General features: G+C 31.2%; 2 protein-coding genes and 1 pseudogene across 8 annotated transcripts; 2 read left to right on the top strand and 1 right to left on the bottom strand.

Moving 5' to 3' along the window:
• Positions 1-2,921: 2,921 nt before the first annotated feature.
• LOC113847655 lies at positions 2,922-8,730 on the top strand (annotated as a pseudogene).
• Positions 8,731-10,863: 2,133 nt separating this feature from the next.
• LOC113848494 (syntaxin-61-like) lies at positions 10,864-14,790 on the top strand. Of its 4 annotated transcripts, none has more exons than XM_027478041.1 (7): positions 10,864-11,002; positions 11,275-11,385; positions 11,993-12,106; positions 12,285-12,475; positions 13,034-13,124; positions 13,376-13,445; positions 14,307-14,790. In XM_027478041.1, exons 1-7 carry the CDS (start codon positions 10,949-10,951, stop codon positions 14,336-14,338), a joined length of 663 nt encoding a protein of 220 aa, XP_027333842.1. In that variant the 5' UTR covers positions 10,864-10,948; the 3' UTR covers positions 14,339-14,790. The 4 variants fall into 4 exon arrangements, with proteins under 4 accessions (XP_027333842.1, XP_027333841.1, XP_027333839.1 ...); XM_027478040.1 differs by having other exon boundaries at positions 13,376-13,441; positions 14,307-14,642; XM_027478038.1 differs by lacking the exon at positions 10,864-11,002 and having other exon boundaries at positions 11,022-11,385; positions 11,989-12,106; positions 13,376-13,441; positions 14,307-14,596.
• A 960-nt stretch (positions 14,791-15,750) lies between these two features.
• On the bottom strand, positions 15,751-20,183 carry LOC113848493 (calcium-dependent protein kinase 2-like). Of its 4 annotated transcripts, none has more exons than XM_027478033.1 (8): positions 19,167-20,183; positions 18,431-18,574; positions 18,162-18,314; positions 17,377-17,492; positions 17,003-17,170; positions 16,789-16,916; positions 16,115-16,214; positions 15,751-16,036 (listed from the first exon to the last, which is right to left on the bottom strand). In XM_027478033.1, exons 1-8 carry the CDS (start codon positions 19,882-19,884, stop codon positions 15,965-15,967), a joined length of 1,599 nt encoding a protein of 532 aa, XP_027333834.1. In that variant the 5' UTR covers positions 19,885-20,183; the 3' UTR covers positions 15,751-15,964. The 4 variants fall into 4 exon arrangements, with proteins under 4 accessions (XP_027333834.1, XP_027333835.1, XP_027333838.1 ...); XM_027478034.1 differs by having other exon boundaries at positions 15,771-16,036; positions 18,162-18,278; positions 18,386-18,574; positions 19,167-20,089; XM_027478036.1 differs by having other exon boundaries at positions 15,898-16,036; positions 16,997-17,170; positions 18,162-18,278; positions 18,386-18,574; positions 19,167-20,089.
• Between the last annotated feature and the right edge of the window lie 1,940 nt (positions 20,184-22,123).

Raw genomic sequence — 22,123 nt, 5'->3', positions numbered from 1 at the left:
TATTTCTATGTTAGCCTATTGCCACAGTATAAATAAGTGCTGTGCTTTCTTTCTTTTTGGGATATTTGGATGGTGAAGAAATGGGTAAAAGAATAAATGCGAATGAATGTGAGTGTTCACAGAAAATGTAGTTTACGCAAATGACAAGGTAGACAAGATGATTCAAGACAAGCCAAACGTTGAGCCAAAAGTTGACAAATTAACGATGGAAATGTAGGCCAAACCACGTGAATGAAGGAGGCTACATTTGTTTCAAAGTGTAATGCTTTCAAATTGATGTTAATAGTAATAATCTACATACAATGTGAACTCATCCAGTCCCTTTCTTTTCTTGTTTACCATTCCTTCGATCAGGATAAGATTAAGATTGCTAGTTAAACCTTAACAAGTCAAGGACATGTTTTCAACTTGATTTTTAAGTACTTAGTTAAAAAGTTTTTGAACATATGTTTAATAATATAATAAAAATTAATAAATTTTATTTAAAATTGTAGTATTTAATATCATCAATTTCTTATATATGAGTTTTTATTATACTTTTTTTTATATACGTTAGAATATTAACTAGAAGTTAAGTTTTAAGCTATTTTTTCAAAATTTAATAAATTGACTTATTTACATAAATACACATAATATATTATTATATTAAAATTTATTATAATAATTATTAGTTTATTTATCATTCTACTTATAGATTATGTTTATAAGAGAATTTAAAATATTTTATTATAAAATTAAACTTTAAGATTATGACAACAATAAACTTTAAATGATTATCCTAATCCATTATGCTTGATTTAGTGTAATTTGTCTTTCGTTATTTCCACGAAAGAGTCAATAAAAATATTCATTTTTTTCATTTTACAGCGCAGTTATTCCATTATTTGTAATTATCAAGATTAGAGTAATTATTTTTTAATTTTATATTAATCTAAAATTATTTAATACTTTATTCTTATATATTAAAATTAATATAATATATATTTTTAAAATATATAAACTAGAAATATTAGTTACATTTTAAAACATTAAAAAATTTAAGTCTAATTCACTTTCAATAGCTAGCTTAAAAAAAAGGACTATCCTTCCCTTTATAATAAATATTCTAATTCTATTTATAACATGGAATATCTTAACAATCTCTTATTAAAATGTTAATATAGAATTATGCTCTATAGATATAACATATTAGGAAAATAATTCTTCACAAGATTTTCTTTAGGAACACAAATATTTTCCCTTTCTTATTCTTAAAAAAAGGTGAATTGACCATTAATCGTTGATTCATGGCATTTATTGATCTCATGTCATCCATAGATCCAGCAATTTCTCTATTACACCAGAGAGTCCTTTATCCGAATGCTTCTATGTTAATATATCAGTTATATATCATGAAAACATTTAAAACGGAAGTACCATGCATGCTGATCTTTTAAACCTTATGAAAAATTTTGGTGTAACTTAAATATTGGCAGTTCTATTTATAATGCAACATGTTTGTATATGATATATATGTGTATAATACTTTTATAAATACATTGTTTATAAAATATTTTTAACAATTCACTCAGTAACAGTCGCTTTAGAAACAAAGTTTTTTTAAAACTTACATTGATAAATCTTGCCTAAGATCGAAACTGTCTAAAAAAAGTTTAAATAAATTTATTTTATAATTAATTGAAAATAAATTGATTTTGATAGTTTAATAAGTAATTCTGTATTTTAAAAACTTAAAAAGATATGTAGTTTAACAAAGTCAATAGTAATAGTATTTTCAGTAACTTGACGTGTTTTCTGGACTCTTAAAATAATTATATATAATTTAAGATTTGAATTTAAAGAATTTATATAAATCATTGGCCTGCCTCTATGTTTAAAATAATTATATTGTACTAAGGCGTATGAGTTTTTAAAGAATTTAATTTTATTCATTTAAATTGATGATGTAAGATACATTGTTTTCCTTACGGGAATAACGCATGCCTCGTGAAAACGTGCATGGAACAAGAGGTGCAATTCTACGTGTACCATTCAGAAAGCCTCTTTTTGGAATTGCAGAAAGGTGTCAAGTGAAGAATAATAATGAATATAATGTAATGAAATTGAGTCAAAGATAGAAACTCACTAAGCCATTTAGTTTTTATGTTGTATAAAACCTTGCATCTTTTTCTCCACTCCTTCACCTTAATCTCCATGTAATTCATTCATGTAACTAGATTCTACACTTCTCTCCAACTGAGCCAAATAAAGGAAATTCAAGCCCTTCCTTTGATGAATGGATACCATGGGTATGATGACAACTAGGAATAATATTGTAGAACTTATCCATATGTTTATAAGAATGGCTACTATTAAAATGTTGGTCAATTACTATATTGGAAAATGTAGCTCTTTCTTTGTTATCCCAATTACCAGCGTGTGAAACAAAAGATTAATTAATTATTCTCTTTATCTTCAGAAAATTTGTTCAAGGGAATACTGATCAGTCTTCCCAAGCCTGGAGGTGGAGAATATGGAAAATTTTATAGTTTGCCTGCTTTGAATGATCCTAGAATTGGTAAGAACTGAGATCACTCTTCTTCCTTCTTTAGATTATGTTGATAAATTGTGACTAAATTGTCAATCTGGTATATTCAAGATAGGCTGCCATATTCCATAAGGGTACTTCTAGAATCTGCCATACGTAATTGTGACAACTTTAAAGTGACAAAAAATGATGTTGAAAAGATTATTGATTGGGAGAACACATCTCAAAAGAAAACTGAAATTCCTTTCATTCCTGCTCGTGTTCTTCTACAGGTTTGTTCATTCTACTTCCATGTATTGTTCCTTGTTTTGAAAGCATGGAGTTTTTGTCGCCTTTTTTAACTCTTTGGACATTTTCTTTTGTTGACCAGGATGCTACTGGAGTTCCAGCTCTGGTTGATTTGGCTTCCATGAGGGATGTCATGAAGAATCTTGGAGGGGATCCTAACAAAATTAGCCCTTTGGTTTGTGATCAATATATCTACCTTATGTTATATATTGGCATTCTTTATCTACCTTCTGCTATAGTAAGTGTTTTTTTTTTCTTTCAGTTTTTGGTTAATTAATATGAGTCATTTGACATATACATGTAGTGCTGTAATCTAAAATTGAGGGTGCTATATTTCCACTTGGACCAGTATCTAGAAAATTAGTGATGCATAACTATTTTACTCTTTCCATTTTTAATTTTTGAGAAAAGCGTGTTGTCTCCTATAACTACTATTGCCAACTTGTTGCAGTTATGTTGAGTATAGTGGACTTATTGCATGTAGGTTCCGGTGGAACTTGTAATAGATCATTCAGTTCAGGTTGATGTAGCAAGATCAGAGGATGCAGTAGAAGCAAATATGGAAATTGAGTTCCAAAGGAATAAAGAGAGATTTGGTTTCCTTAAATGGGGCTCATCTGCTTTCCATAATGTGCTTGTTGTTCCTCCTGGGTCTGGAATAGTCCATCAGGTAGAGATATATGGAACACATTGTTGATTTGTTGGTTATTGAAGGCAACTCTAGTTCATGAACCTGTGCAACACTAGCCAAACAGAGTTAAGGGTTATAAAGAAGAACAAAAAGAAAGTAGAAAATGCAATTTAAATGGACTCAGAATTTGACACTCAATTGAATTGTAGGTGAATCTAGAATACCTTGGAAGGATAGTTTTCAACTCTGATGGCATTCTCTACCCTGATAGTGTGATCGGCACTGATTCTCACACACCAATGATTGATGGGTTGGGAATTGCTGGCTGGGGAGTTGGAGGAATTGAAGCATAGGCTTGGCCAGGTAAAGTATGTGGAATGACGGTGGTTTGCCTTCTGATTCAAATCAAGAAAATTCCATGTCATGAAATGTTTAGTGGTGTCCATATCCCATTAGATATTAATACTATGATCTGATTGTGAATTAGTTACTAAATATATAAACATCTGATAATTTTAACAAAATTTCATCTTTCTAATATTAATTCTCAATTTCAATATATCTTTTATGTCACAATTTGGATGATGAGTTTACTTTCTTCAAATACATGCTTCAATATTCCAATGTTTTATTAAAATGTGACTTTCATTCATTCTTAAAGGGTGTACTTCTTATATGACAGCCAATGAGTATGATACTGCCGGGTGTTATTGGATTCAAATTATCAGGAAAATTGCATAATGGTGTCACAGCTACTGACTTGGTTTTGACTGTGACTCAAATGTTACGGAAACATGATGCAGTTGGCAAGTTCATTGAATTTTATGGTAATTTATTTACTATAAAATTATAAAGGATGGATTCTATTACCAAATTTCAGTGCAGTTGCACAAATGAGTGAACTTGCTTAAATATGCCTTCAGGTGAAGGTATGGGAGAAATCTCATTGGCTGATAGGGCTACTATTGCAAACATGTGTCCTGAATATGGAGCAACAATGGCCTTCTTCCCAGTAGATGATGTCACGTTGAAGTATCTTAAATTGACTGGAAGAAATGAAGATACAGTGAGATGCTTCTTTTACTTTTTTCCTTGAATATAGTTTGTTTTTCTCTTTATAAACTTCATTGAATTTATTATTTGACCAAGTATGCTTGCTTACAGGTTTCAATGATAAAATCATATTTATATGCAAACAGATTATTTGTTGACTGTAGGGAGCTAATATCTTCCATTGCAATAAAAAGTTTATGTCATGATGGCAGTTGTAGATCTAAGATCATCAAAACTTTTCTGTCATTCAGGCTCACCATAAAAGAGTATACACATCTCATTTGCAGTTAGACTTGGGAGAAGTTGAATCCTGTGTTTCAGGGCCCAAAAGGTGTAATTGAATACTAGTTACGCATGTGTTTCCATATATTATTGTCTTGTCTCTCTCTCCTTTTATCCTTTTACACTTTTTTTACTTTGAAAGGCCTCATGATCGAGTTCCCTTGAAAGACATGAAGGCTGATTGGCGTGCATGTCTTGACAACAAAGTTGGATTCAAGGTGACCTGGATCTTGTAGATGACTTTGGTTTTTTAATAGATACAATACACAAAACCTGGAAAGGCAATATTTGTTGACATGGTCTTGATGGTAGACAATATAAACTTTAATCTTCAATAGTAACACTTTATTACTTCCCAAAATCCAGTTTCTCGTTGAGTAAACAATGATTTCCATGGATCAATAATGTTGATCGTTGCGAGTGATATCTTAACTAGAAGTTTAATGAATGAACACTTTTACCTATATGTAATGTACTGTCATATTGTCCATTTTTGCTTTCTATTTAACTGACTTGTCGCTCAATTGTTCATAGTATTTATTTTTTAGCAGGGATTCGGGATGTCAAATGGAGAAAAGGATAAAGTGGTAAAGTTTCCTTTCCAAGGACATGCTGGTGAACTTAAGCATGGAAGTGTTGTCATTGCAGCCATTACAAGTTGCACTAACACTTCAAACCCAAGTGTAATGCTTGGGGCTGGTCTTGTTGCAAAGAAAGCTAGTGAACTAGGTTTGGAGGTCAGTCTTAATATTAAATCTCAACACCTAAATGCAAATTCAACAAGAAAGTTAACTGCAAACATTCAACTCTGCTTGACTCTATCTTCTAACTTCTATATCAATCAATTAGATAGAGGGTGTTTCAATCATGTGCTCTTTATATAAGGTCAAGCAGTGGATTAAAACAAGTCTTGCTCCTGGCTCCAGGGTAGTTACAGAATATCTGCTCCAGAGGTTTTGAAACATTCCTATTCTTTTGTCATCAGTAGCAGTTATACTTCAATTAATAACAAGCGTTGCTTATACTTGCATTTTATTCAGTGGCCTTCAGAAGTATTTAAACCAGCAAGGCTTTCACACTGTTGGCTATGGTTGCACAACTTGTATTGGGAATTCAGGAGAACTTGATGATTCAGTAACATCTGCAATTTCAGAAAATGGTACACTATGAAATGATTGATATTCCTCTCTTTTTCAGCATCTTCAGTACATGCTAAGTTGCTAAATATTACGTGTTCTTTCCAAATCAAGTGGCTTTGGTCTTTTTTAACTACCATCAACTTAGAAAGCCGGTTTAAGATACAACATATATTTAATTTTCATCTTTTATCTTAATCACCTCTTCTTCGGTTTGATTCAGTTTTTCCAACATGTGCAGACATTATTGCTGCATCTGTTCTTTCTGGAAACCGAAATTTTGAAGGTCGAATTCATCCATTAGCAAGAGCTAACTACCTTGCTTCTCCTCCATTAGTTGTTGCCTATGCGCTTGCTGGCACGGTTTGTTTGTGTCCTTTTGCTTCCCTGATTTAACAGTTTCAAATGTAATTTAGACACATTTTCAACATTGAAGATAAGAGATAATTATAAAAACTAAAAATCTATGGCATACTTGAAAATTTAACTACACTCGCCAACTAATACCTGACGATGATTGGCATGGAGATGGAGCAATTCTTCTTAGAGTTTAACACGTAGCTGTGTTGGATGAAGCTCCAAACTGATGTAGAATCAGTAGTTTCATTCCTTGGAAAAATATGCTTTGTAAAGTTTATGAGGTTTATTTACACAATGCTCTACTAACTTCAAACATCCTTGTCCATGTCAAGTAAGTAGTAAACAACTGAAAGCTTTCATATGCTTATTTTTTAAACATTTTTTTCCCTTTTTCTGTTTCCATTTCAGGTTGACATTGATTTCAACGAAGAACCAATAGGAACAGGAAAGAATGGAAAGGATGTATACCTAAAAGATATTTGGCCTAGCAATGAAGAGATCTCAGAGGTAGAAAGGAAACATAAAGTTTAAGGCATGAGATTAATGTAACAATTGTTATTTTACTCTAAAGTCTACATCTAATTAATTAACTTATGATAAGTATTTCTTCTTATTCGTGAATAGGCCCTTCAAACTTATGTATTACCTGGCATGTTCAAGAGCATTTATGAAGCTATTACAAGGGGCAACCCAATGTGGGATCAACTTTCAATTCCTGCATCCACTATGTACAAATGGGATCCAAATTCCACATACATTCATGAGCCTCCTTATTTTAAGAACATGACTATGGAGCCACCTGGTCTTCAGGGGATAAAGGATTGCTATTGCTTGCTCTACTTTGGAGATGGTGTTACCACAGATCATATTTCTCCCCCTGGCAGAATACACAAGGATAGTGCTGCTGCAAAGTACTTGCTTGACCATGGTGTGGATTACAAAGACTTCAATTCTTATGGTAGTCGTAGGGGAAATGATGAAGTGATGGTAAGAGGCACATTTGCCAATATCCGTCTTGTGAACAAACTTCTCAATGGAGAAGTGGCTCCAAAAACTATTCACATTCCAACAGGAGAAAAATTGACTGTGTATGATGCAGCAATGGTGAGTATCAATGATTTAATATATGGATAATCTTTAATTACATGTGACTGAATGAAAAATATTTTTATCTATATCACCTTGACACATCAGTAACTAGGATGATAAGCAATGGTACTTACATATTTAATACCTCAAATATCAATAAACAAGAATAATTGAATCAGGGGCACTTGTTGAATTGGATTTTCATATGGTAAATTGAGGTCTACTTTATAGACTACTGATTTTAGGAAGCTTTGATAAATGATAATAAATCAAATATGTATACCCTTTTATTTTCACCATTTTCTTTCTCAATGGTTTTATTTGAATTGTATGTTAAGTGTCCATTTATTGAAGTTCCATATGCAAATTTATGTGCATAATAAGATTTTGTCTATGCTTTATAGAAGTATAAGGCCGCTGGCCATGACACCATTATCTTGGCTGGAGCAGACTATGGAACAGGAAGCTCTCGAGATTGGGCTGCCAAGGGTCCTCTGCTACTTGTGAGCTCACAAATGACAAAATGAAATTTTATTACATTTATCAGTTTCACTATCATCAACCCTTAAGATTGATTTGAAGTCTATAACAATAGTAAATTTTAATTAAATATGAAAATGCTTATTATATCCTTGAATTTTAAATATAATGGATATTTATGTTTTTAATAAAATCTTACTACTTATTTAGATGCTTAAAATTATTTCTTATGTTAATATTTTCTTATATTTATGCATGCTTCCTTGTTTCACAAATCTTTTTTTCTCTATAGGGGGTGAAAGCAGTGATTGCTAAGAGCTTTGAGAGAATTCATCGGGGTAATCTTGTTGGGATGGGGATCATTCCTCTCTGCTTCAATCCTGGTGATGATGCAGAAACACTACAATTGACAGGTCATGAGATTTTCACAGTTGACCTTCCAGCAAAAGTTGGTGACATAGAACCTCGTCAAGATGTTATTGTCAACGCTGACACTGCCAAATCTTTTACATGCAAGCTTTGCCTTGATACAAAGGTAACTATTTTATATTTAAGAAAGTTTGTGTCTGATTGAATTCACATTCACACGAGTTTAACATAGTTTTAATTGATTTCCAAAAACACATAAAAAATTAATAAAAAAAAATGATATATAATATTTTATGAAAGATATTAGCACGGTATTTGTTTTAATATTATTTTAAAGAATGAAATTTATATTAATTTGAAGGTTTTTAATAAATTTTACCTAATTTAGAAAAAAGGGGTGTTAGGTGTACACACAGTGATTTGATCCTTAAAAGCTCAATTTACAGGTGGAGGTGGCATATGTTGATCATGGTGGTATCCTTCCGTATGTTATCCGCAACTTGACTAAGCAATGAGCTTTTATTTCTTTTGGGCTTTGTGCATTCACTTCTAGTGAGATATAATATATTCCATTTTAGATTTTTCTTCAAGCATGGATCTGAGTGTACAGTGTTCAGTTCTTATTTCTTATGGCAAATCACTGGTTTTATGCATGCCATGTTTAATTTTCTTTTTGTTTTATCCATTAACACTTCACTCTGCTACAAATCTGTTTATCTCAATTATTTTATTACACGCAATTTATTTATTTTTATTTACTAACGTGTGCATAAGATAGAAGTGTGCTAATGGTATAAATGTATGATGCCATGCAAATTTAGAACCTAGCAAAGTGAAAATGTCTATAGACATAATCTGTTCATTCAAGAGTGGGCAAGAATACATAATTATTCGAAACACTAAAAGCTATTAAATATTTGTAAACATAAGAAAGATTTTGTCTTTATAAGCACACAATTTGTTTTGAAATATTCAACAATTCAAAGGATTTATTTCAGTGCAATTTGCAAAATCTCCTTGATTTTTAACATGAAACATATTTCCTTGCATTTCAAAACTTACGAGTTATAAATGAAAGGTGTAAGTTTTCATTTCAATTATTTTATATTTTATACTTGATGTTGTCAATTCAGTATGCTAATGCTATGAAAAGAAAAATGAAGCATAGTTATAAAGTATTTATATAATTTTTTAAAAAAAATTGTCTTGATAAAGATAATTAATAAGTGTAATTTATATCAATAATGTAGCGATTGACGTACTGCCTAATTCTAAAATATTAACTATATAAAATTTATTATCAACATACTACATATTATATTATTTTTAATTGTTGAAATAACAAAATTATATCAACAATCAAGCTTTGTGACATAAAAAAAGCCAGCTTGATGTGGAAAATAGCTTATGGCAGGGGCATCTAGAATTTTTTGAATGGTTGTAAGGAGCTGCAAAACTTAGTACGTTGGCAGTCTCCTCTGGATAAGCAATTCAAATTAAATTCTGACAATTTAATTGTTCAAAGTACTGGAATGGTAAGCTGTGAGGGACTTATCCGTGATCATAATGCTACATTTGTAGCGAATTTTTACCATCTTCTTCCTTTGTATACTCCTATTTGTGCTAAGCTTTGGGGTATTCTAAAGGGCCTTGAATTGATCATTATCAAGAATATTAATATTATTTGGGTTAAATGTGATTTCAAAGATGTTATTTTTTTTATTATTAACCTTCAAACCTTTGTATTTTGTAATTAACGAAATTAGATTATTACTTAAAAAAATTAAATTTGTTAAGTTTAATTATATTTTAAGAGAAACTAACTAATGTGCTGATTAGTTGACTAAATATAGTTATGAGAAGGAAGAAACGCCTTATAGGTTTGATTCAGCCCCTGAATCTTTAGCCTTTTTGTTAAGGTTGGATTTTCTAAGATCTTTTTAGTCTAAGTTTTGTTTTATTTTTTGGGCCTTTGATTCCCCCTTTTCAGCAGGAAAAAAAAAGAAAAAAGCCAGCTTGCATAGCTGGATTTTCTTAATTTTTCTCTTGCTTTTTTTGCGGCCTTTCATAGCTCCCAAGAATAATGCAAATTTGTTTTATAACATTTCTTATAAACTAAAAACATTAACTAAAAATAATTGCATTATAAAACATTATTTCATCGTTGAAGTGCCAAAAGCAAGATCAAATAAGAGAAATATGGGATTTTAGAATTCTCTTTAACTTTAAGCAAAAGTTCTATATTAACTCTGTCATAAACTTTGTTCTGAACAAGGCATTTTTAACAATTAGTTATTATTATAAGTAATTAAAAAAGCGATTTTAAGATAATTTAGTTTGTTGGTATCTTTTAAAATTATATAGTTGTATATAATAATTGATTTTATATTTAAAATATTTATTTATTGGAAATAAACTAAAAATATAAAATTTAACCAAAAATAATAAAATGTATCTTGAAATTGAAAAATCATGTAATGTTTTTATTCAATTTCTTTTATAAAAACACGAAACTCACTTTTGAAATCAAATTTACAATCTAAATTATGAGAAAAGGAAAAGCAATATGCTTGCAGTTTATTATTTAGAAATTCTCCTATTATTTTACTTAACATATTATATATATATATATATATATAGGTTGGCAAGGAAAAGTAAAGTGGAAAAATGACGGGAAAGAGAGTTTGAGTGTTTCTGAATTTGGTGTGTGGCGTTCCAAAAGCATAAGAGAAGATGCCCTCAGCTCAAGATCCATTCTACGTTGTGAAGGAGGAGATTCAAGATTCTGTAAGTGCTGTGGTCTCTCTTTTTCCCCCCAATTACCCACCTTTCTTTTTCGCTCGATTTTGGAATTTTTATTTTATTTCAAAATTTACGTTTTTCCAAACCACCTATATCTGATTATGCTATTTTTGCATGCAAATTTTTGATTTTGAAGAAAACCAGTTGCGATCTGTGACTGTGGATATCAGTAATTGGAGCAGAAAGAAATGGGGTTGTTATGTTAGTGGGTGTATGATTTTTATTTTTTGGCTGATTAATTTTAATTTTGTGCTAAGATTGATAAGCTGCAATCTACTTTTCACCAATGGGAAAACACTGCTGATTCTGGGGAGCGATCAAATCTTTCAAAGGAAGTTCTTGCTGCTAGTGAAAGTATTGAATGGCAGGTATACCTTTGTATTTGTGGAACCAGTGACAAGTAGGTTTGTAAACTACCATCATTTGCATGTATGTTTGCTTTATAAGTACAATTCAGGTCAGAGGGAGGGAGTAACCTTTCCTTGTGGATTTGCATTTAACCGTCCCAAGATCCTTCTAACATATGTTTCTATTTTTGTTTAAGTACATGCAGAAATTTTGTAAATTCCCGCTAAATATCAGTGTTGAGTTGTAATGTCAACATAAGAGCTTATTAGTCAATAGTAAAATGCAAAAATGTGTTAGATTCAGGTATTTCCATTCACCACTCCATTTCCCGGCAAGCAAAATCATTATTATCCTCCCTTCCCTTTTGCTATTTTTTTAAAATTTGATTGGATTCAGTCCCTTTGGGTGTGCTAGCCTGCTAGGAGGGGAGTAAAAATGGAGTGAGGGGGAAATCTTTTGATTTTCAATCTTTATTGTTTGTTAGAGAGTGGAAAACAGATAGAAAGTTACTTACAGCTTAATCTATTAAGAATCTGTACTCTCTCTGTCACACATCTTAAACTATTGTTTTTTCTTGTACAACGCAACTTATGCAAATTGCTGAAATATGATTTTTTTGATAGAAAGGTGGATGAATTGGACAAAGCAATCGCTGTAGCTTCTAGAGATCCTTCTTGGTATGGCATTGATGAAGTGGAGCTTGAAAGCCGGAGGAGGTGGACCAGTGATGCTCGCACCCAGGTATCCATAATGTGCTGAACTTTAGTAAGAGAGGCGAACACAGTCAATTTTTTTCTCAACCTAATGTACAGTTGTTCATTTAGACTTTTTTTTTTTTTACGGGTAAGTAACTACATGTTAGATTCCCTTTTGTTTTTTTATCTGCATGGATTTGTAAATGATTGTAGCACACTATTAGGTGAGCACAGTGAAGAAAGCAGTGGAAGTTAGAAAGGGCTCAAATACAACAGAGCATGCTAGTGTAAATGGGATGCACAGGGAATTAATGAGGCTTCCTAATTCTCATCAAACTACATCCGACCAATATGCTGCCCAAGATAATGATGATTTCATAGAATCAGAATCGGATAGGCAAATGCTTCTTATAAAGTACTTCTTTCCTCCCTTTCTTTCTCTTTCATATGGCATTGATATAATTATTTGTCTTTCATCTTGCTTTTAATTGATTCTGTGTACATCTTCATGAGATTAAACTCATTGACAGTCACTTTTGTATACAAGGTGGAAAATATTTTTTCGTAGTTAGTTTGACCTCTTAAGTTGATTGAATTATGTTGTTCACTCCTCCCTTGTTCTTTCTGAGACATAAGTGGGCTTCTGTGTACAAGCGTGAAATTAAGAAGACATGAACATATGTTTTTTGTGTTGATCTATTAATTATAAATTTCTGTGTCTTGATATCATCTTTGGTAATTATTAGAATTTTGTATGGATCTACCATTATTATTAAACAAGACATCATAACTAACTAAAATTATGGATTCCATTTTTCTTTCCCATGAAAGAAAGAGAAAATGGGGGAAAATAGAATAAAGACTGTGGCTGGTGACCTTAACTGGAAAATACAATGCTCTAGAGTTCTGGGAAAACAATCAACATCTGGTTTAAGTTTTATTTTCTTTTATTTTTATCTGTTGGTGCTGATAGGAAACAGGATGAGGAGTTGGATGAGCTTAGTTTAAGTGTACAAAGAATTGGAGGTGTTGGGCTTACAATACATGACGAGCTCCTTGCACAGGTAGATTTGACATTTGAGAAGTTTTTTGTTTTGTGATTCTTAATAATTTGCTTAGAGGGTGAGCTTAGTTGCAGCCTTCTGAGTTGGAGGTTTTTGGTTCAAATTCTAGTGATAGTTTTTCACTTCTATCCTCCCCAAGCTGTCCTTTTATTCTTAGTATTTTGTTTCAATAGAAGTTGTGTTTTCATGCTTGATTTGCTTCTGTGGGAAATTTTTACCATTCTAAAATGGTCAAAACCTTGATGCTTCAGGAAAAGATTGTCGATGAACTTGGTAATGACATGGACAGTACATCTAATCGTCTAGATTTTGTCCAAGTGAGTTTCTGCTTCTAGTTTCCATTATCTCATTCAAGTGTTTATTTTATGATCGCCTATCAATAGTTATAAAGGGTATAAAATTTGAATGTTGATTCTTCTAGATTTTAAACTCTTATTAATTAACTGTATGATCACTTATTAATTAATTAATTAGGATTTACCCTTAAGTAGTCAATTCAAAAATAATAATAACATAAAAAAAAATTATAATTGACAAATAACATTAATATTATAAAATCAAACTAAAATTAAAAAAAACTTACATTACAAGAATCTACCTCAATCCCATGACGAGGTATTTAGTTATACATAGTTGTAAAGGTAAAAACAAATATAACTAAAAACAAAACATTCATAATAATAAATATTAAAGAAAGAAAAACTCTCATGGCTGATCTTCAGCTCTGGCAGAAGCACAATGGAGAGATGGAGAGAAGGAGTGGTTGAGTGCCTAATATCAAGTGTGTAAGATCTTTTATATAGTGTCAAATAAAAAAAAATGATTTGACTTCAAAAAAGATATGATTTATCCTCAATAAGATATGTTTTATCCATAAAAAAGATACTACTTATCTATAAAGAAATACATGAGTTTCTGTTGTCAAGCAAATTTAATATTCAAAATTCCAAATTTAAAATTCAGATTTATAATCATTGTTTACTCATTTTAACAACTTTTCTTCATGATTTAACTTTTTTTAACAAAATTGTATTTTTATCACTTTTGATGGGAAAATCAAGAGAAACTTAGTTAATTTAAATAATAAAATAGCATTTTCAATGAAAAATAGGTTAAAATCTCATTGATAAGTGTAGAACGACAATTCATCATTAAGATGTGTTCCTTTGCTTATGATTTCAGAAAAAAGTGGCAATGGTCATGAAGAAGGCTAGTGCAAAGGGTCAAATCATGATGATATTGGGTTTGCTGGCGTTGTTCATTTTCCTCTTTATTTTGGTATTCTTTACCTAGTCATTTAGATGAGCCCTATCAATGCTCTGCTTGTTTGTACATGAAAAAGAAAGTTTTTGTGAAGATACAATATTAATGGAACATTCGATATGTCTAAATCAAATGGAAGCATCTTTGGCTTGTTGGAGGCAGTAGAAAATTTGATGATGATGAAAGGGATGAAATGTGAAAATATCTGAAGAGGATCTTGATTCTGAATAAGATGGATCGCAAATATGATTGAGCTTTGTTGTATTCGTTTTTAAGATGTTTTACTTTTGCATCTAACGTTTGATGTCGTTTTCTCTTTTTAAAACGACAGAAAGGAGTTTTGAATTTGTAGTTTCATGGCTGAACCAAAATAGCTTATGATCAATCTTTTGCAAATCTACCCATTATTTACCTGTTCACTCCTAGTGGCATCATGATTTTGTCTGTTACTGTTTTGGAATAATTTTGATGCAATTGATGAAAGAAGAAAAATATTTTATCTTGTGTTAATTTACATGCTAATTTAGCAACTGTGTTACAGTTACTTTATAGTTGCCCTTGACAGATGACATATTTTGGTTGGAGAGTTGATTAAATAGCCATTTTCAAGAATTAAATCAACACATGTATATACATTTACGCTAAATATATGTCTTTATATTATCTAATAATTTAAGATTTCATGAAATGTCAAATTTATTAAAAGACGTGATATTAAATAATACTATTATTTTTCATATTGACAGTGCATAATATACTTTTTAAAACGCATAAGCTTTGATAAAATAGTTGTTTAGAAATAGAGTTTGACGTGTATGTAAATTGTACAAAAGGGGTACTGTTTACTAATTTAAGACTGCTTATTTTTCTATTCTAGACGTGCATGGTCTTTAATGTTTGCATCATTTCTTTTACCAATAGCCTTGAGTTTTTATTGTTTTTCAATATTTAATTTTTATAAAAGTGTTTAACATATTTTGAAAATTAAATTACATCATTTCTCTTTCCTCAAGAATGTCTATCAAGCTCATTCGTTAGGAATGTTTTATGGAAAACGCTAACAACTACTTTTAAGGCTATTTAGTCAACAATTTAATTAAAAAATGTCATATACCAACACACCTTTAGTAGAATTTTTTTTATTTATTAATTCTTTATAAGTATTCTTATGATACTCTTACAAAACCGATATTATTTTAAATTTTAAATTAATCATTATTTATTTTGTATTTCATTTAATTTAACAAAAAAATTATTAATAATTATAACAATTAATTTCATAAAATTTATGAAAATTAAAAGTAGTCACATTACATATCTTTAATAATTTATTTTAAAATTTTAATAATGCATGTGCAATATACGAAAAAATGACTTAATATAACTTAGAAAAGCACCTTCCTAGGTGAGTCCCTTATTCATTAGTGTTCAAAATAAATTACAAGTGAACTCAAAAATAGACTTTAAAGTGAAAAAGAAATATAAGAGTTGACAACTAGTCACGCGGAGCATTAAACTCGAATAAATATAAACTACATAAGCTTTACATGACACTCAATCGAGTGACATAATGTGATCTAGAATAGTTTGCCTTGTTGGGTTCCACTCCTCATCATTGTACAAAATTCTTCATAGTTGATTCTACCATCCTGAGAAACCACAAAATGTAACATTAATTGTGGAACTAGAATACCAACTTGTACCACGACAATAGAACATAGGCTTACATTATCTGTGTCAACTTCAGATATAATCTCCTTGATTGTAGCTTCATCACCCATCCCATACTCCTTCATGGCTGTTTCCAATTCATCTTTTGTAATATACCTGTGATTAACCAAACAAAAGCCAGGGTAGATTTGGCATTCATTACTCCTGAAATCCTAATAAGTAGAGCTAGCATTCATTAATGATTTTGCAACGAATGTGCTTCTTGGTGTAGGTAGACATGGATTTCTGGTAATGTTGTTCATTTTAAGAGGAATGCTAGCAAAATATTATCTGATATTATGTTTTTAACACACTTTTAATTATCAATTAAAATTGATTAGAAACTACAAAAGTATAAGTGAGAATTATTAAATTAGGAATGAGAATCATATAATTAAGAGGGGAACTTCCATGCCTTTTGTGATCTATAATAAAGTTTAGCAAATAACTAAGATTGCATCAGAGAGTGAGAGTTAAAGAGTATTGCCAGCATTTCTCTTATTGATAAAAACTAAAACATGCATAAAACTTGGTTGATTTGATAGACATGAAAAACAAACTTCAGACATTAAACCAAATAGCCCAAAAGATTCGTATGGATGGCTTAGACTTTAAAATCAAAAGCAACTGAAGTTGAGAATGCAGCACGCTAGGGGGAAAATTAACTAATTACTTCCATAGATGGACTTACCCGCTTCCATCTTTATCAAAATATTGGAAGGCCTTGTAAAGATGCTCATCTCTTTCCAACCTGTATCTATGCATTGTAGCAGTGATGAATTCTATGTAGTCAATTGTGCCATTTCCATCTACATCAGCCTAATTGTAAGCGAAGGGAATGTAAGTTTGGAGGAATATAGAAAGAACAGCAGAGAACAAATCTTGTAAATTCAACAATAGCTTACGGCTTCCATAAGCTGCTTCACTTCAGCTTCAGTAAGCTTTGAGCCAAGTCTTTGCAATCCTGCCTTCAGTTCCTCATAGGTGATTGTACCACTTTTGTCAGTGTCCATATTTGTAAACATTGCCTTCAAACCTTGGATCTCTTCTTCAGAAAGATTTTCAGCAATGACCTAAAAGATTATTTAAATCCACACTGTTTTATTGAGTTATCATGAGAACACTATTTTGCCTCTCAATGTGTAATTATTGAATGAAGCAAACATGGGCTTAAAATTAGATTTTTACTAACTTCAGAAGTTGATCCATAGACACAAAGGTACCATGTATGCCACCAAATACAATAAGCATTAAAGAGCATTGTGGTTTTTTTTAGTACCTTGAGGGCAAGTTTTTTTAGTTTATTCATTGCTCTGAATTGCTTCATTCTGGAAAGCACTGCACTGTCTATTGGTTTGTCAGAAGCATTTCCACCTTCTTTAAGCCATGGGTGCTCTGATCATTCATACAATAAAGGGATTCAATCAGTGATATACATTTTTTCTATTAAAAACACAATATCCTGTAAATAAATGACATTTTTAAAGGAAAGATAGCAGAAGAAACAACATATTTGTAAACATATCATCTTTGAATAGTCTCAACAACTATCATGTTCACATGCAACATTGGCTGGTGTTGATACATTTATAGGGGCATAGAATATTTTATACAGCTGGGAAAAAACATGGTCGATAAGTTCTTAAGCCCTGAATTGAGGTTTTAAATACAGTACTATTAACTGTAACACCTAGAACTCATTAGGACTTAGGATAGAAGTAAAGGGAAGATTAGTTGGGGACAATTAGAGTAGTCAGTTAGAGGAGTTCAATTAGATATATAGGAGTAAAAAGGGTGAAAGGATTCATTCAGAGAATTAGCAAGTTTGAAAGAAAGGGGAAACTCCTAGAGTTGAATTCTTTCTCCATGATTCTATTCATTATCATCAATAAAATCATTATTTGGTTCCTAATAGAACTGGACCCTCTAGTGATCTATCTTCTCAATCTCACCCAAGTACACACATAAAAGGACCAAGTGGGAAAGAAAGTCAAACTACCAAACACTACTCGGATAAAGTTTAATAAATTTCAGTGAGAAGAAAACACAATAAAAATTACCTACCTAGAACCTGAGCAGAAGTAATGCGTTTCTTTGGATCCTTTATAAGCATCTTGCGAACAAGGTCCTTAGCACTGTTTGATATGCTTGGCCATGGATGACTTTCAAAATCAATATGACCTTGCAATATGGCATTAAATATTCCTTTTTCGGTCTCTGTACCACATATTATGAAAACATTAGTAAAGTGGAAACATGGGGTGGAAAAAACGCTAGCCTCTAATACAAGGTGATTATCCTACTATCTACATATGTCAAAGTCAAGAGTTTACCTGCCCAGAATGGAGGTACACCACTAAGTAAGATATATAATATAACTCCTGCACTCCATATATCTATTTCCTTCCCATAGCTACGACCTAGAACTTCCGGAGCAACATAGTAAGCACTGCCAACTATCTCTCGATACACCTTTCCTGGGAAGAATTAATCAGAAAAAATATTATTATATGTTCTAAGTGGAAAACAATCCTACCTTTTAATCAGATGACTCCTCTAATATAAAAAAAATCACCAACCTTCGATTCAAATTAAAGTACTTCATAAACTTAATTCACTCTAAATTAACACAGGATAAACCCTTTACACAAACTGTTACTTCACAATTTCCATCGCCATAATCACAGAAAAAATAACTCATAAATCATGGCACAAACTGAGTATCAAGACATCCATCAGAGAAAAAAGCAGAGTTACTGAAATGTGATAAGTTGTAGCCATACACATGAACAAGAAAATTGATACGAAGGTTTATAAAAAAAAGTCAAGTATTGGTAAGGCACTATTAGAACTTGGTAGTAACAGAAAATTAATATATTCAACTTTCCAGGATTTTTTCAGAAAAACTCCCATTCCCACAAAAACAAATAAAATATGGTAGAAGTTTTGGATAGAAAATTTCCCTCAAACTTTAGCAGCTTATCCACAACCATACAACAATTTCACATAATTTTCTCTCTAGAATTAACAACTACTAGGAAAAGACAAATATATGGATAATAAATTTACCTTCTTCAATGAAGACTGACAAGCCAAAATCTGTGGCCTTGAGAAGTGCCTTTTCATCCTTACTAGATAACAAGAAATTCTCTGGCTTCAAATCCCTATGCATCACCCCCATGAAATGACAAATGTGAACAACATTAACAATTTGTCTACATATTGAAGCTGCAGCTCTTTCACTATAGTGTCCCTTGGCAATAATCCTATCAAAAAGTTCACCACCCGCACACAGCTCCATAACAACATGAACTGAGTGCTTATCTTCATAAGCACCTTTGAACTCCACAATGTTAGGTTGTCCACTCAAATGCTGCATAATTTGAATCTCCCTCTTTATGTCCTCCCTATCAGATTTGCTAACAAGCTTCCTCTTTGAAATGGACTTGCAAGCATATTGCAAGCCAGTTGAATTCTCAGTACAAAGATAAGTCACTCCAAATTGGCCTCTACCCAATTCCTTCCCAAGTGTATATAACTTTCTAACATCCTCAAAAGGTTTCCCAGTAATTGTGTCTGATTTGAGAACAGGTTTTGGACTTGGAGCAAGAACAGTGGGATTCCAAGGTGCTTGAGGTGCTGCAGCAGCATGTTTCTCTGGTAATTTGTAAGGTTGATGAGAAGGAACATTTGATTGGTTCTCATGAGTCTTGTGATCGTGCACACCACCATGCCTGTGACCAATGTGTTCTGGCTCTGATCCTTTTTTACTTACACAACAACCCATGATTACAAAAAAAAGAGATTTTTACGAGGTATCACACGACTACTTGAAAGTGATTAATTCAAAGCATGAAAAAGGAATGAACCCAGATGAGAATTCAAGAAGGCTATGCAAATTGATGACTATTCCACAAAGCTTTGAATCAGAAAAAACGAGAGGTCAAGGGAAGAATATGCATTAAAATGTGAAGAGAGAAAGGAGAAGCAGCCAAAGTATAACACTTGGATGCAGAAGGGATGAAAGTTTGTCGTTTTTTAAAGGAAAGAGTCTGAACTCTGAAAGAAAGAGGATCAAGGAAAGGAAGAAACCGAGTCAACTGTGTTATTTGAATTTAAATTAGTTAAATAAAAAGGTGAAATTATTGACATAAATTCTTATTAAAAATTATAAAATTTAATTTTTTACCATATATAATATATTACATAAATTAAAAAAATTATATTTTTACATTCAACATGAACGAAGTTAAGAAAGATGAAAAATATAGATATATAAACATAATAAATGACATAATAAAAAATAAAAAGGTAAAAGAAAATACTATTTATTTATTTACAGTCAAAACAAGGTTCATATAATAGAAGCTTCCTTTCTTAGAGGGACACCTGCTCTCTGCTTATGATTCATACACCGAATCAGAATCGGAGATGCGTATCCCACACCACATTTTCTCTTGCTTCCTTCATGACATGGTGCCACCTAATCAACTTTATTAAGGAAACCAGTACTAAATTTTTTTATCTCAGATAAGCTTCGCATGTAAGATACTAAGAATCATTGTCGTGTCTGTTCATGTACATCTAATCATCACTCTCATTAATTAGAGAGTGATTAAGTAATTATAAAAAATTATTAGAATTTATCTACATTTATGATATAAATTAAAAATATATTTACTTGTTATTAATTTGGTTTGAATTTAATAACTATTCAATTAATGAATCATAAATCAATATATTTATGAATTGAATGATTAGTTTAATTTGAAAAACATTGGTGGAGACTGGAGATGAACCAAATGGAATCGTTGAAGAAAAAATGAAATGGGACCCATATGACATGTATATGATAAAGCATGGACACGTACGTTGACGCTGAAGCAAGATAAAGTATACACGTGCCACTCATTACGTAAGTGCACCTTAACAAACATTGGCAATTCCACCATTTTTGTTTCATTTTCCTCTGCACACTGAATCATACCCTTTCTGGTCAATTTCTCACATTCCATCATTCTATGTCCTAATTTAATTTTCTTATCCTCCAATCTTCAAAATGTTGCATGAATTTTATGACAATGATTTTTCTTTTAATTTTACAATAAAAATAAGGATACAATTGTGACTATCATAATTAGAAAACAATTACTATGTCATGGTTTCTTCTAGTCAGATTCTTAACAAAAGAATAATATCTTTATGATACTTCTTTTATTAAAAGGGTATTGAATCAATAACTAAAAAAAATTAAAAAAAAAAAACTGAATTAATAGCTGTGTTGTGATGCTTACCAATAATTCTCTCTGGTAGAGACAAGAAAGGAGCTCCTTCATCTTTAGGGTTGGGTTTTGAAGGGTAAAAGAGGGGAAAACAAATATTTTATTTTAAATTAAAAATATAAATGATTTTTATAAAAATAAATAGTTAATTAACAAATTAATTTTATTTAAAAAATTTAAATTAAATACAAAAAATTATCACTCACTTTCTTCTCTTTTAAAATCGAACTGCCAAATATATCCTCAGTTTACATTCAGATCAAAACAAGGCCCTCAAACAGGGAACACGTTTTTGGGTAAAGAAAAATGGAGAGCCTTTTTTTTTCTCTGCAAAGATGATATTGCTTTTATCTCTTTTGTGACAATAAAGCTATTGTTTAAGTTCTTGACGCTTCACAAGAACTTGGCTTTCAAGTTATAGTAATTATCTTTTGGAGCTCGCTTGGCTAGTTGAGTGCTTCATTTGCTAAAGCAACCTTTCTTTTTACAAGATGTCGATTTTGTTTTGTTCTGATTTTGGTTGGATGAATACTTAAGAGTCTTAGAACATGTGGAGATAATATTTTTAGAAAAAATAACTTCTTATTTTCTAAAACTTCATAAAGAATACAAAAACAAATTATATATTATTTCCTCAACGATAGATACTTATGTTATTATTTATGTAAGTGAAGACAAGTAGGAGGCATTATCCATGAATAAATCCAAATGGGCATGTTTAATTAGTAGTAAAATCACTATATA

This window comes from Abrus precatorius, unplaced genomic scaffold (genome assembly GCF_003935025.1).
Source record: "Abrus precatorius isolate BTA unplaced genomic scaffold, Abrus_2018 Scaffold8, whole genome shotgun sequence".
Lineage (NCBI taxonomy): Eukaryota > Viridiplantae > Streptophyta > Magnoliopsida > Fabales > Fabaceae > Abrus > Abrus precatorius.
The sequence above is the reverse complement of the archived record's forward strand: the minus strand, read 5'-3'. Positions and strand labels throughout refer to the sequence as shown.

Bases quoted from the DNA above. Each gene is read 5' to 3' on its own strand.
- LOC113848494 (XM_027478038.1), top strand. From the start codon at position 11,132: ATGCAAATTTTTGATTTTGAAGAAAACCAGTTGCGATCTGTGACTGTG. The intron at 12,107-12,284 runs GTATCCATAATG...GCACACTATTAG, and splicing joins CCAGTGATGCTCGCACCCAG to GTGAGCACAGTGAAGAAAGC. The intron at 13,442-14,306 runs GTGAGTTTCTGC...TTATGATTTCAG, and splicing joins ATCGTCTAGATTTTGTCCAA to AAAAAAGTGGCAATGGTCAT.
- LOC113848493 (XM_027478036.1), bottom strand. From the start codon at position 19,884: ATGGGTTGTTGTGTAAGTAAAAAAGGATCAGAGCCAGAACACATTGGT. The intron at 17,171-17,376 runs GTACTAAAAAAA...ATAATCTTTTAG, and splicing joins TAAAAAAACTTGCCCTCAAG to GTCATTGCTGAAAATCTTTC. The intron at 16,215-16,788 runs GTAAGTCCATCT...GGTTAATCACAG, and splicing joins TTTGATAAAGATGGAAGCGG to GTATATTACAAAAGATGAAT.